Here is a 14,610-nt window from a genome sequence, read left to right as displayed (position 1 = left end):
ATAAATCTAACACTGGATGCCTTTTGTGATCAATTATCCAGTTGTTGGCTTTGAAAACAGTTGTTGTTATTAGCTGTCAACTGACAAACTACTTTTGCTGAAAGAAACACTCCTAAAATATATTTTATTACCACATGACAAGTTAAAGATGAAGTTCTGGTCCAAAACTGAGCTACTACCATGCATCCTGGCCGAGGAACTTGCTGCTGTGGCGCTAATGTTAGCTGGGCTAGCTTGCTGTGTAGTAGGGACAGAGTTAATCGCACTAGAAGAAGTCTCTTAGGATTTGGGAATCCCGGCACTGACTCTGTGTAAATATTCTGTATGTACAGTTATACAGTTATAACAGTATAAATGTGTTTCATCACCGATCAAGACTCTTGGTAGTTGTTAGTATGGGGGGGTGGGGGGGTGGGGGGAGTAATAATGGCTGCAGTGCGCACCCAGCATAATGTACTGCCCTAATGTTTAGCATCAGTAACGTTAATGTTTATTAGCTAATGTTAGCAACATTAACATTTCCTAGCATTTGCAACACTAGCTAATGTTGCAGATGATTCGAACAACAGCGGTGTTGTGGCTGCTCCTGCAGCATACCAACACGCACACAGGCCGTTGAAATGTTTGATATTTTTCAGAGCAATAATATTCAAGCAGAGATGTCTAAATAGGCAAACTACAAAAGGCTGAGAAAAATAACGTAACTTTTGTTTCAGAGTTTAAGTATATGGCCCTCAAGACATTTGAAAATTGAAAAATGTATTTTCAGATGTAAAAAAAATATTTAATGTATTTGTTATGGTTATTTAGGTTGACAGATTATTTTGAGCACTTATTTTTTGGCAAAAAATTGTTATTCATAAACCTTTGTTTATTACTGAGCCCATCCATCAGACCCCATGTCACCTACAACAATGCTGAACACCAGCACTCTTTTTTAAATCTTAAATTGAGTTTGCACAGATCCTGTCCAGATCAATTAGTCCAATCATCTATGGCATAAGAGACATATAACTCATAATTATATGAGTTACAATGATAGGAAAAAGGGCTGGGAATCAAACCTCAGAACTATTTTGTGACCGACCAAAATGTGCAGTGAATCACAAATTGCTGATAACAGACGGCATTGACTGCTTGCTCATATTCTTGATTGTTATTTGCTCATTCTTATAAGTTATTCAAATGGATTTTGGTGTAGATCATGTTTTACAGACACAGGCTTGTTTCTGGTATACTCAAATCAGTTCAATGCAACATGATAACTCAGATAATGTGTTGTTATTTGGCACCATTATAACCTTTTTCTGAAACAATAGGCTACGCAGCTCTGGGCAAAATATCAACGAGATTCAGCTCAGAGATATGAAATTCCTTTTGTTGTAAGTTTTCTGGTTATGTGTTGAAATAATATTTATCTTTTTAATGTACCTTTGGTATTTCTGTATGAATTTCTCAGATGAAAATGTTATATTGATGATTACAGCTCAATCACAAAACGTCACCCATGTATGGACTTTCAAACGTGTCAATGCTGTGTTTGTACATGAGGCCTCTGCTTTGAAGTTTTCAACGTTCATCATAGTGCAAATGCAGATTTGCATATTTTTAAAAATTCACATTTGTGTTTACACAAACCAACAAATAGAATAAAAGTTAAAGATGATTAAATGTATGAACACACACACACACCAGACACACACACACACACACACACACACACACACACACCCATTCTACCCATGCACTGTCACCTCAACATGCATTCACACACCAGAGATTATCTGTCACAGCATCACATATAAACTCTGAGATTGTTTTCAGACATACTGTTGGTGTCCTGGTCTAAACGCATTAACTCAGGTAAGTTCCACCTGCAGGAAACTACGTGATACTTTGAACTGTGTTCTGAATGGACTGATATTTTATTAGCATGATAGAAGTTGAATGTGAGTCTTTTTTACCTGCTGACTTTTTATATTTTCATTTCCCAGAGTAACATTTTTACATTTGTTTTTTGGGACCCTGATGAAGACTGAGTGTTGAACCATGTTGTCTTTTTTAATGACTGGCCTTTAAATTATTCAGCCATAATAACATAGGCTTTTAAATATTTCCTTTCTTGTTTGATACACTTTGTTATATGTTATTAGAAAGCCTGGATTGTCTCTGGTTTTTGAAGAACCATTTTAAATCTGTTCAGGGCAAAAATGTTTCTTCCGAACTGAAACATGGACAGTTTGAAAGACATGACTCTTTAACACTGAGACTTTGAGGGTTTGAAAGTGTTCAGACATCATTCATATCAATTAAAAGATGATATATACATTTTTACCTTTTAAATAGCGCTCTGATCCTCTGACTGAACTGAATTCAGTGACTTTGTTCTCATGTTGTTACTGAGAGGCCTCATGCTGGATTGTCCTGAAACAGGTTGACCTCATAACACCAGTTCTAACAGTGTCTAGTTCCTTTAAATCATCTGGACTTTCTTATTTTAATTTTGTTTTTCTATTTACATTTGATGAGAGCTGTAACACAGCCCACAACTTTAAAGACATTGCCAGATGTAAGTATATTGTTTAAGCTTCTGATATTATATTATGAAGCACAAATACATAATGATCTTAAACAGGTTTTCTGAGCCTTTAAGAACTACAAGTAAATGCTATTATAAACATATCAGCCATCCTATCTTTGTCTCCGTGTCCCTGTCTTTCTTGAAGATGTAAAATTAATGAGTTCATGATGATGTTTAAGACACTAATCCACCAGTTAGTGCTGACACTATTTGAGATTATGAAATTCATGAGGTAGGCTCCAGGTTATAATGTAACTTAGTGTATAATATTATTCTGTATTCAGTGCAAATAACTACATTTTAGCATCATTATCATCCTCAGATTTATCTTATGTTTTGATTTACTGTAAGACTGGCTCTCAATATTTAAATATGTAGGCAGGTATTCACAAATAAAAAAAGAAGAAAAAAAAGAGTAGACCAACATAAAGACTTACAAGTTTGTGATAATTACTAATTATAATGTGTACTGGTGGTGTCTTGTGGTCATTTCTTTTGAATTAATTTTGCTTTTGTGTAAATTTGACAAAACATCTAAAAAGTATCATAAGTTATTTGCTCTACCTTATGTTAGTTTAACTGTTTCTGATCTTCAGAAAGTTCTCCACAAAATGAAGTGTTAAAATCAGCGTCTCATAAGGCCATTTCTTATAATCTATAATCACTGCAAATATTTACTTTGAACTGAAAGTGTTGAACATTCTTTTCTCCTCAGCTTTCAAGAGATGAATGTCTCATCTGCCAACGTGACGGTGGTTTTACAGTATCGAGACTCCTTCACTAAATCTGTGACCAAGAATGTGATCGTTGTGGTTCTCGGGATCTCCATCAACTACATCAATGCAGGCCTCATTCACACCTTCAGCAAACATCAGGTCGAGTATTCCTCCACTTCAATTCTGCCTTGCATAGAGCTCATGTTAGCAGATGTATTGTTGGGTGGAACCACCATTAAATATGTTGCTTTGTTTTTTTCCTGATCAGAAGAAAATGATGTACTGTGATAACAGTTGCAGGGAGAAGTTGACTTAATGCTTTTCTTATGATAATATTCAGTTTTAGAGTCGTTACGTCTGTAAGTCACCTGACCCCTGACCTCAAACTTTTTCTCACATCCTGTCTGCTTTTGTTCCCACCTACCAGATCTTCTACACGAATCCTCGGTATATACTTTTCATTCACCTGGTGGTCAACGACATGATCCAAGTGACGCTGAGCGTCATGCTGTTTGTCATCAGCTACACCATCTACAAAATAAATGTCTCCGTCTGTTGCATCTTCATGCTGCTTGCTCTTTTCACCACTGAAAACACTCCTCTGAACCTGGCTTGCATGGCGGTCGAGTGTTACATAGCCATCTGCATCCCCCTTCGGCACGTGCAGATCTGCACCGTCAAGAGAACGTTAATGCTGATTGGTTTAATCTGGACGACAACCATGTTTTCTGTTCTGTCTGATCTCTTCATCACTTTGGCCACACAGCCACTGGACTTCTTTTATTCACGAGTGTTCTGCCTTAGAAACAATGTCTTCCCACATCCCATCATCACCAAGAAGAGGGACAACACATATTTAGTATTTCTAGTCATAGTTTGGATGACCATCTTTTACACTTACTTCAGAATTCTAGTGGCTGCCAAAAGAGGTTTCAAAGATATGAAAAAAGCCAGAAACACGATCATCCTCCATGGGTTTCAGCTGCTGCTTTGTATGGCTTCATATGCGACCCCCAGGTTCAAAGATGTTCTGCAGCAATGGTTCCCGAAGAATCAAACAGACACCTTGTTCGCATGTTACATCATTGCACAGATCCTGCCAAGATCAATTAGTCCAATCATCTATGGCATAAGAGACACGACTTTCAGAAGGTACCTGAAAAGGAACCTGTTTTGTAAAGTGAGCCCAGAGTAAGCATCAGTTCATGGACAACAGAAGAGATCAGTTGCCAATGACTCCAGAAATGACCGCTTGACCAGCAACAGGCCAACAAGACTACAGCGTGGTTAACGTCAGTTTGGATTGATGGAGGCGTCAAAGCCTTTGGTTAGCTGTAGGACAAGATCATGTTTAGGGTTAAAAAAAGCATGTTTGCTGCATAACTTAGATCATGTACATAAGATACTTAAAGGAATAGTTCACTGAATGATGTCTGAACACTCACTCACTCTACAGAAGCCGCGCCAGACAACATCAACAAGAACTCGCGACAGATACACACCGGTATTTGTTTTACATCCAACTTGGGGAGAAGCTGACTTCTTTCTTGTGCATGGCTGTGCTCTCGTGTCGCTCACAGCAGGATGTAAATACCGGTGTGTATCTATCGCGAGTTCTCGTTGATCTTGTCTGGCGCGGCTTCCGTCTTGCGAGCGGGTGTGAGGGAGACTCGCGTGCACGCGGGAGCGTGCCTCCAGGCAAATATAGTATAGTGACTGTTTAGGCTTTAAAAAAGTACTAAAAGACATCGTTTCGAGTAAACTCTGGATGTCACCACTTCAGGACACTTGGATTGCCGCAGACGAGCAGTATGGAGGAATATTACAAAGTTTTTGTGTAGTTTTATGGACTTTTTCGTCTCGGTCACCATTGACGCCCGTTAAATGGATTTTTGCTGCAGGACGGTACCCCCACGGGTCTCCAGCTGCACTTTGAGGAATAAAAAAACCACTGGATTTCTCATCAGCATGAGGGTGAGTCAATAATGACTGAATTTCGTTCTAGAGTGAACTATTCCTTTAACTCACATTACATATGTAAGTTAAGTACGTGACATATGTTAACTTTGTATGTACGTTAAAATAAGTCAGCGTTGACCTTTGGTTTCATATCGGACACCAACAGATGTCTCCTGATTGAAAGTTCTTTGTTTGACCCATCCATCCATCCCAAACTTGTCCATATGCCGATTTTGTCGCTCTTTGTCCTACATTGATTGACTTTCTCCTTAGCTTCTGTCAGAATTACTAAGGCCACTTAATATTTTCGGGGAAACAATAAACAACAACTTATACAACTGTTTTTTTGTGCATGAACACTGCCGATAAAGAGGGCTTTCACAAAAAGATTTGGAATCTGAACTTAAAACTTAGTGTTATTTTATTCAAAATGAGTTGGGGATATTGGGATATGGGTGCATATATGCATGTGCATGGATATGCATTAAAAGTCAAATTAAATGTGTTCTAAAGTATTATTTCATTGCATGATCTTGATAATTTTCCAGTTCTTTTTCAATGTTTTAAAATAAAATTCTTACATATTGCCCCTTAAATATTTACAACATGCTTTATACATACTTTGTGAGGACAAAAAGCAAGTTACTGTAAAATTATTCTCATTGTTAATTAATTGATTATTTTCTTGATTACTGATCCCTATTTCATTCTGCAGAACCCTGAGAAATATATAGAAATGCCTAGTTTTGGCTGATTAATAGTCTAAAATCCAAAATATTCAATTTCCTAACATTTTATATGCTAAAAAAAAGCATGAGTTCACAATTATAAAAGTTTATAGTTATATGAGTTACAATGATAGGAAAAAGGGCTGGGAATCAAATCTCAGTACTCTTTTGCGACCGACCAAAATATGCAGTGAATCACAAATTGCTGACAACAGACGGCATTGAATACTCGCTCATATTCTTGACTGTTATTTGCTCATTCTTATAAGTTATTAAAATGACTTTTGGTTTGGATCATGTTTTACAGACACAGGCTTGTTTGTGGTATACTTTTCAATTTTGTTTTGCTGTTTGTTCAATGTTTAAAAACTATTTCAAATCAGTTCAATGCAATAAGACAACTCAGAAAATGTGTTGTTATTTGGCACCATTATAATGGGGTTTTTTAAACAATAGGCTACGCAGCCCTGGGCAAAATATCAACGAGATTCAGCTCAGAGATATGAAATTCCTTTTGTTATAAGTTTTCTGGTTATGTGTTGAAATAATATGTATCTTCTTAATGTACCTTTGATATTTCTGTATGAATTTGGTAAAATTACAGTTTTATTATGATGATTACAGCTCAATCACAAAACGTCACCCATGTATGGACTTTTAAACGTATCAATGCTGTGTTTGTACATGAGGCCTCTGCTTTGAAGTTTTCAACGTTCATCATAGTGCAAATGCAGATTTGCATATTTTTAAAAATTCACATTTGTGTTTACACAAACCAACAAATAGAATAAAAGTTAAAGATGATTAAATGTATGAACACACACACACACCAGACACACACACACACACACACACACACACACACATTCTACCCGTGCACGGTCACCTCAACATGCATTCACACACCAGAGATTATCTGTCACAGCATCACATATAAACTCTGAGATTGTCTTCAGACATACTGTTGGTGTCCTGGTCTAAACGCATTAACTCAGGTAAGTTCCACCTGCAGGAAACTACGTGATACTTTGAACTGTGTTCTGAATGGACTGATATTTTATAAGTATGACAGAAGTTCAATGTGAATCTTTTTTACCTCCTGACTTTTTATATTTTCATTTCCCAGAGTAACATTTTTACATTTGTTTTTTGGGACCCTGATGAAGACTGAGTGTTGAACCATGTTGTCTTTTTTAATGATTGGCCTTTAAATTATTCAGCCATAATAACATAGGCTTTTAAATATTTCCTTTCTTGTTTGATACACTTTGTTATATTAGGAAAGCCTGGATTGTCTCTGGTTTTTGAAGAACCATTTTAAATCTGTTCAGTGCAAAAATGTTTCTTCCGAACTGAAACATGGACAGTTTGAAAGATATGACTCTTTAACACTGACACTTTGAGGGTTTGAAAGTGTTCAGACTTCATGAAATTAGGTCATCTTTTGTTTTTTATTTTCGTAATCATACCTCAATTATATGACTTTAAATGCATTCATATCAATTAAAAGATGATATATAGTTTTTTAATTTTCAAATAGCGCTCTGATCCTCTGACTGAACTGAATTCAGTGACTTTGTTCTCATGTTGTTACTGAGAGGCCTCATGCTGGATTATCCTGAAACAGGTTGACCTCATAACACCAGTTCTAACAGTGTCTAGTTCCTTTAAATCATCTGGAATTTCTTTTTAAAAAAAATCTATTTACATTTGATGAGAGCTGTAACACAGCCCATAACTTTAAGACATTGCCAGATGTAAGTATATTGTTTAAGCTTTTGATATTATGAAGCACAAATACATAATGAGCCAAAACAAGTTTTATGAGCCTTTTAGAACTAGAAGTAAATGCTATTATAAATGTATCAGCCATCCTATCTTTGTCTCCGTGTCCCTGTCTTTGTTGTAGATGTAAATATATGTCAATGAATCATTCATGATCATGATTCATGATGATTGTTTAAGACACTAATCCACCAGTTAGTGCCGACGCTGTTTGAGAATGTGAAATTTATGAACAAATATAAGTAGGCTACTGGTTATCATGTAACTTACAGTGTATAATTTTATTCTGTATTCAGTGCAAATAACTACATTTTAGCATCATTATCATCCTCAGATTTATCTTATGTTTTGATTTACTGTAAAAGAAAAAAAAAGAGAAGACCAACCTAAAGACTGGTGTCTGGTACTGGTGGTGTCTTGCGGTCATTTCTTCTGAATTAATGTTGCTTTTGTGTAAATTTGACAAAACATCTAAAAAGTATCATAAGTTATTTGCTCTACCTTATTTTAGTTTAACTGTTTCTGATCTTCAGAAAGTTCTCCACAAAACGAAGTGTTAAAATCAGTGTTGTCTCAAAGTAATTATAATCACTGCAAATATTTACTTTGAACTGAAAGTGTTGATCATTCTTTTCTCCTCAGCTTTCAAGAGATGAATGTCTCATCTGCCAACGTGACGGTGGTTTTACAGTATCGAGACTCCTTCACTAAAGCTGTGACCAAGAATGTGATCGTTGTGGTTCTCGGGATCTCCATCAACTACATCAATGCAGGCCTCATTCACACCTTCAGCAAACATCAGGTCGAGTATTCCTCCACTTCAGTAATTCTGCCTTGCATAGAGCTCATGTAAGCAGATGTATTGTTGGGTGGAACCACCATTAAATATGTTGCTTTGTTTTTTCCTGATCAGGAGAAAATGATGTACTGCGATAACAGTTACAGGGAGAAGTTGACTTAATGCTTTTCTTATGATAATATTCAGTTTTAGAGTTGTTACGTCTGGAAGTCGCCTGACCTGAAAAGCTTGTGGACTTTTTTTTGTCTATTGCTCATTGATTGGTCAGTTATTTTTTCAACTAGCTGTCAATGGACCCAACATCAGATTTTAATGAACCACCAACAAATGGAATCGTGTTCAGCAAATCAGAGGTCTGAGCTGTGGAACAGATGCATCAAACGAGCTGAACTATTTATAACTCTTACATCAATATAACACATATATATAATTTAGAGCGAGCAAAGATAGGTAGCGGTTGATAGTAAATGATAGACTTACGACTGGCAAACACTGTTTTTGAGACCAAATGAGCATATGATGTCCCCTAAAACTTGTTCTCACATCCTGTCTGCTTTTGTTCCCACCCACCAGATCTTCTACATGAATCCTCGGTATATACTTTTCATTCACCTGGTGGTCAACGACATGATCCAAGTGACCCTGACCGTCATGCTGTTTGTCATCAGCTACACCATCTACAAAATAAACGTCTCTGTCTGTTGCATCTTCATGCTGCTTGTTGTTTTCACCACTGAAAACACTCCTCTGAACCTGGCTTGCATGGCGGTCGAGTGTTACATAGCTATCTGCATCCCCCTTCGGCACGTGCAGATCTGCACCGTCAAGAGAACGTTAATGCTGATTGGTTTAATCTGGACGACAACCATGTTTTCTGGTCTGTCTGATCTCTTCATTACTTTGGCCACACAGCCACTGGACTTCTTTTATTCACGAGTGTTCTGCCTCAGAAACAATGTCTTCCCACATCCCATCATCACCAAGAACAGGCATATTTACACATATTTAGTATTTCTAGTTATAGTTTGGATCACCATCTTTTACACTTACTTCAAGATCCTCTTCACTGCAAAAACAGCTAGCAAAAATGCAAAGAAAGCCAGAAACACAGTCTTCCTCCATGGGTTTCAGCTGCTGCTTTGTATGGCTTCATATGCGACCCCCAAGTTCAAAGATGTTCTGCAGCAATGGTTCCCGGAGAATTTTACAGACTCCCTCTTCGCTTTCTATATTGCAGTACAGATGCTCCCACGATCTATCAGTCCATTTATCTATGGCCTACGAGACAATACTTTCAGGAAGTACCTGAAAAGGCATCTGTTGTGTAAAGTGAGCACTAATGCTACAACAAACCAGGGTGATACTGGTAAAACCTTTGTCAACCACAGGATTTAACAAGTAAACTCCTCAGTCTCTGTAGCTTACCCAGTGTTTTCTTTACCTTTACACTATTCACTTCGCTCAGGCAAGTAGCAGATAAAATAACATTTAGCCAGACACACGACTGTTATACATTTTTGGAAATCAAATTGTAAGTGTTTATGTACTCTTCACATTATAAGCAGAAGCTGTACAGTATGTCAAGTTATTCAGTGTTTCTGAGGTACTGTTGTACAATGAGATATGAAAATAAACCAAAGATTCTGGAAATAAGACAAGAAAATAAATCAAATACCCAGAATATAACATAATATAAAACATATAACAGTCGTGTCTGGCTAAATGTTACTGCTCAAATCAGGTGTTGGAAATATCAATTATTTTTTGGTCTCACACTCACATGGCAAAACACACACACACACACATATATATATATATATATATATATATATATTAATATATATACATATACATATATACATATATATATATATACATATATATATACATATATATATATACATATATATATATATATATATATATATATATATATATATACACAACATATGAGTTACTGTAGGTGGCCTGTCATATATTCAGTTCAATCAATGAAGTGTTTTTGATCTGCTGTGACTAAACTTTTTTCTTAGAATTATGACTTTATTTTTTCTGAGAAAAAAGTCTGAATTCTGAGTTTAAAGTCAGAAGTCAATTTGTTTTGTTTGTCATTTGTTTTTTCTAATCCTCTCCTGTAAAAATCTAAAACATTGACCTTTAACCTGGTTGATGTATTGGTCTAGCTCTACCAACAAGTGTGTTTCAGATCAGAAGCACACACACATACTGATGTTCTGTCTCTCTATAAACTCATGCAACAGCACAGTCATGTTGATGTGGACTAATCTCCAGATCACAATATATTATCTCATGTCAGTATTGAACTATCTGCTTCACTTGACTACTTCTACAACCTTGTAAAGGTGTTGATTTTTACATGATATTCATTATTATTTTATTATTTAATTACCTGGACAGGTTTCTTACAGCTCTTGGCAGGAATTTAACAGTTTTTGTCCTGGGCATCACCATCAACTTCATCAATGCCAACATGGTCCACACATTCAGCAAACATCATGTGTGTATTTCATTGAATCCGCTAGTTTTTAGAGTTAGGTAAGAAAGGTAAATAGGGTAGTACAATGTGTATGATGTGTATGAAACTGTGCAGCTCTCCCCTCTTTTCTTTTGCTTGCTTCTATTCTTTTTCTCACAAACAGGTCAGCTGTCTCCTTTTAGGAAAGAAAGAGTTATGACACAAAATGATGTGACACTTGGTATTAAAGAAAAGAATCTTATTAATTCTGTGAAACATTTAAGTCCCACAAAAATATAACAGTTAAGTTTTTGGATGGATACATTTATGGATGAATACTTATGGTTAACCAAGGTGTAGTTGTGGGAAATGAAGAAGACATTAACAATTTGGATCTGCTGTATAAATAACCTAACATTAAAATGTTTCTAACTGTTCCTCTGTGACAGAGGCCGGCAGGGTCCACAAATCAGCTCTATGAATTCCTCATCTTATGGTCTTAACATGTCAAGTGGTCTAAGAGATCGAGACTCACGAAGCACAGTTGTGGCCAAAAATGTGATTGTTCTGACTCTTGGCCTCACCATTAACTATATAATTCACACCTTAAGAAAACGCCAGGTCAGAATGCTTTATCATTGTTATAACAATTATAATCTTTATTGTCAAGATCAGTTTTAATGTCAATTATCATTACTATTATTATTATTATTATTATTATTATTAGCAGAACACCACATATACTGGAATTGAGGTCCATATGTGCTTAGCTAAGAACTGGTACCTTAACACTGACAATTGCAAAAGCATGGTAATTAAGAAATAATAGGACATTTAAGTCATGGACAGTGAATGTTTATAATGTTCTGTTTGAATTTGTGGAACTGTATCAGGATTAAAAAGATTAGAAAAGGGGATTATAAGGGCTGTCTTGTGTCTTTTAAACCCATAGGGGTTGGGTACCTTATTGTGAAGGACAATTAAACAAAATAAAACAATTCATCCATCAGTGAGATGTTTTAACAATCTCCTTGCTTTTCATCTCCTCTCTCTCTCTCAGATATTTTATGTGAATCCCCGTTACGTCCTTTTCATCCACCTGGTTGTGAACGATATGATCCAGCTTACTACAACAATAACTCTGTTTCTTTCATATGATATTTTTCACAAATGTAATGCTTCCCTTTGTCTCATCATCATTACCTTTGCTGTCTTCACCACCCTCAACACTCCATTAAATTTAACTGCTATGGCCGTCGAGTGCTACATCGCTATTGTTTACCACTTCGACACCCTGAGTTGCGTACGATCAAAAGAACATATATTCTGATTGGTTGGATTTGGGCCTTGAGTGCAGTCTCAATCCTGCCTGATGTGTTTATTCTTATTGCAACAGAGCCTGGACAGTTATTTTACTTACTTAAAAGAGGGATGTCTCCTACATTGTTTACCTCATCGTTGTTGGGCTGACTCTCTTCTACACTTCAAAATTTTCTTCGCTGCTAAAGGAGCTCAAGTTGCTAAATCAGCTGATGGAGAGACAAAGAAGGCTTTGAATACAATCCTGCTCCATGGCTTTCAGTTGTTGTTATGTATGTTAATCTATGTAGCCCCTGAGTTATATAGCGTGATGTTTTACTGGTTTCCTAAACATTATTTGCATGCAATCTTTTTTAACTACATCATCACCCAAATATTGCCCAGGCTTGTCAGTCCTCAGTGTAAGGGCTACTAGACAAGACACTTAGACAGCATTCGAAAAAGTATCTGCTGTGTACAGTGAGAGTGAGTGTCAAACCATTGACTACAGCAAAATTCAGGTTGATGTTGGATGCTAGATAATAAACTCAGTCAGGGGAGTCATTAGATTACATCCTCTGGGCACAATGGATTTATGCACCAAATACCATGGAATCCATCCAATACTTAATATATTTCACAAAGAGCCACACTGGCTAAACCTCATGGTGGTGCTAGGAAAAAAGGTCAAGAATCACCGGAGTAGGAGTCATTATATGGGGATCATGAATATCCGTACAAAATGTATTTAATTGGTCATTATTTAATTAGCTACAGATTATGCAATCTGATGCATTAAAACTGTGACCCACCCATCAGCACCAGCTAAAATTGAAAGGCCTTCTAACATTAACTTCATGTTTAGTACATTGTACATTATTTGTGGCTCTGATGCTGTTGTAACATTAAATTACACCATTGTGTTGCTGTGCTACAAAATGGCATCTCAATGGTGAATAAAGAAATAAATAAAAAAGTAATAAACCACTGACTCCAGAGTCATTCTGTTGAAATGATCTAGTTTGATTTAGACATTTTTATCAAGCTGTGGCTTCAGTCTCAACTACAACGCCACTTTTCGGCTGACATGTGTTTTGGGAGGAGTAATTTGCCCAATCATGTCGGTTAATTAGTAAATGTGATGTGACTCATTCTCAGGGCTCTATCTTACGCTTGGCACAAGTTTCAGACCAACGCAAATGTCATTTTCATGCCCATGTTGTGTAATTAGCAAATGTACTTGCCCACCTGTGCGCCCCTGGGCGTGTTGATCTTAAAATGAGGTGTGGTCGGGCACACTGATGGCTGATTGCTATCTTTAAGGCAGCAACAAAAAGCTGGTTTAAAGTCGACCCAGTCTGTTTGATGCTATTTAAAGGTCCCATATTATACTGTTTTTCATCAATCCATCCATGGTCCCTAATTTCAGCTGTCTAAAAGTCGCTCAGGTGAGTTCTACTGAGCTCTGCTGAGAACAGGCTGTTTCTGTGTCTGCACCTTTAAATGCTAATGAGCTCCGTCCTGCTACACGCCCCTCTCAGGGAGAGGATGCCGCTTACGCTAGCGGTAGCATGCGCTGATGTTTACGGTGGATGTATCGCTATGGCTCGCCGAGATGTTGTCGTTCAACTGGTTGTATAAGCTTAATAAGCCAACACTCAGGAATTTGTGTGTTGTCCACCATTACATGAGAGACTCCGCACTGGCACATTTAATTAACAAAAACTAAAAGATGAACCCTCCAGAGGAAACAGAATTAAACTTTAAGCTTTAAGATGATATTTTAAGACAGGATCTCAGGATTTATCAGGACAGCTGCTTCACTCCAAACTACTTTACTGTATGAATATATATTATATATTATATATGTAGAGACCAGAGAAAACGTGTTTTTCATAATATGGGACCTTTAAAGGACGCTTTATTCAGACGGTAAGATGCGCCTACACAGGCAGGTTCACGCCACGCATACACTCTGATTTTGTGATTAGAAGTTACTTTCAGTTATTTTGAACATTACCATGAACACAATATATTGGCACATTTAATTAACAAAAACTAAAAGATGAACCCTCCAGAGGAAACAGAATTAAACTTTAAGCTTTAAAATGATATTTTAAGACAGGATCTCAGGATTTATCAGGACAGCTGCTTCACTCCAAACTACTTTACTGTATAAATCTGGACTGTGCGTGACCTTTAAATGTGTAGAGGACCACAGATCATAAATCAACATGAAATACTAACGGATCCTGTCGGCGAGTCAT

At 36.8% G+C, this 14,610-nt stretch overlaps 2 protein-coding genes and 1 pseudogene across 2 annotated transcripts; all 3 read left to right on the top strand.

Moving 5' to 3' along the window:
• Nucleotides 1-3,306: 3,306 nt before the first annotated feature.
• Nucleotides 3,307-4,492, top strand: LOC140997627 (odorant receptor 131-2-like). The gene is made up of 2 exons (XM_073467584.1): nucleotides 3,307-3,456; nucleotides 3,725-4,492. Exons 1-2 carry the CDS (start codon nucleotides 3,307-3,309, stop codon nucleotides 4,490-4,492), a joined length of 918 nt encoding a protein of 305 aa, XP_073323685.1.
• A 3,929-nt stretch (nucleotides 4,493-8,421) lies between these two features.
• On the top strand, nucleotides 8,422-9,963 carry LOC140997626 (odorant receptor 131-2-like). Its single transcript, XM_073467583.1, has 2 exons — nucleotides 8,422-8,571; nucleotides 9,142-9,963. Exons 1-2 carry the CDS (start codon nucleotides 8,422-8,424, stop codon nucleotides 9,961-9,963), a joined length of 972 nt encoding a protein of 323 aa, XP_073323684.1.
• Nucleotides 9,964-10,945: 982 nt separating this feature from the next.
• On the top strand, nucleotides 10,946-12,886 carry LOC140997625 (odorant receptor 131-2-like; annotated as a pseudogene).
• The last annotated feature ends 1,724 nt before the right edge of the window (nucleotides 12,887-14,610 follow it).

This window comes from Pagrus major, chromosome 6 (genome assembly GCF_040436345.1).
Source record: "Pagrus major chromosome 6, Pma_NU_1.0".
NCBI classification, from domain to species: Eukaryota; Metazoa; Chordata; class Actinopteri; order Spariformes; family Sparidae; genus Pagrus; species Pagrus major.
Note: the sequence above shows the minus strand (reverse complement) of the source record. Positions and strands in the feature narration are given on the sequence as shown.

Excerpts from the sequence above, each read along its gene's own strand:
- LOC140997626 (XM_073467583.1), top strand. The coding sequence starts at position 8,422 with ATGAATGTCTCATCTGCCAACGTGACGGTGGTTTTACAGTATCGAGAC. Across the intron at positions 8,572-9,141 it reads ACACCTTCAGCAAACATCAG|ATCTTCTACATGAATCCTCG; the intron begins GTCGAGTATTCC and ends CCCACCCACCAG.
- LOC140997627 (XM_073467584.1), top strand. The coding sequence starts at position 3,307 with ATGAATGTCTCATCTGCCAACGTGACGGTGGTTTTACAGTATCGAGAC. Across the intron at positions 3,457-3,724 it reads ACACCTTCAGCAAACATCAG|ATCTTCTACACGAATCCTCG; the intron begins GTCGAGTATTCC and ends CCCACCTACCAG.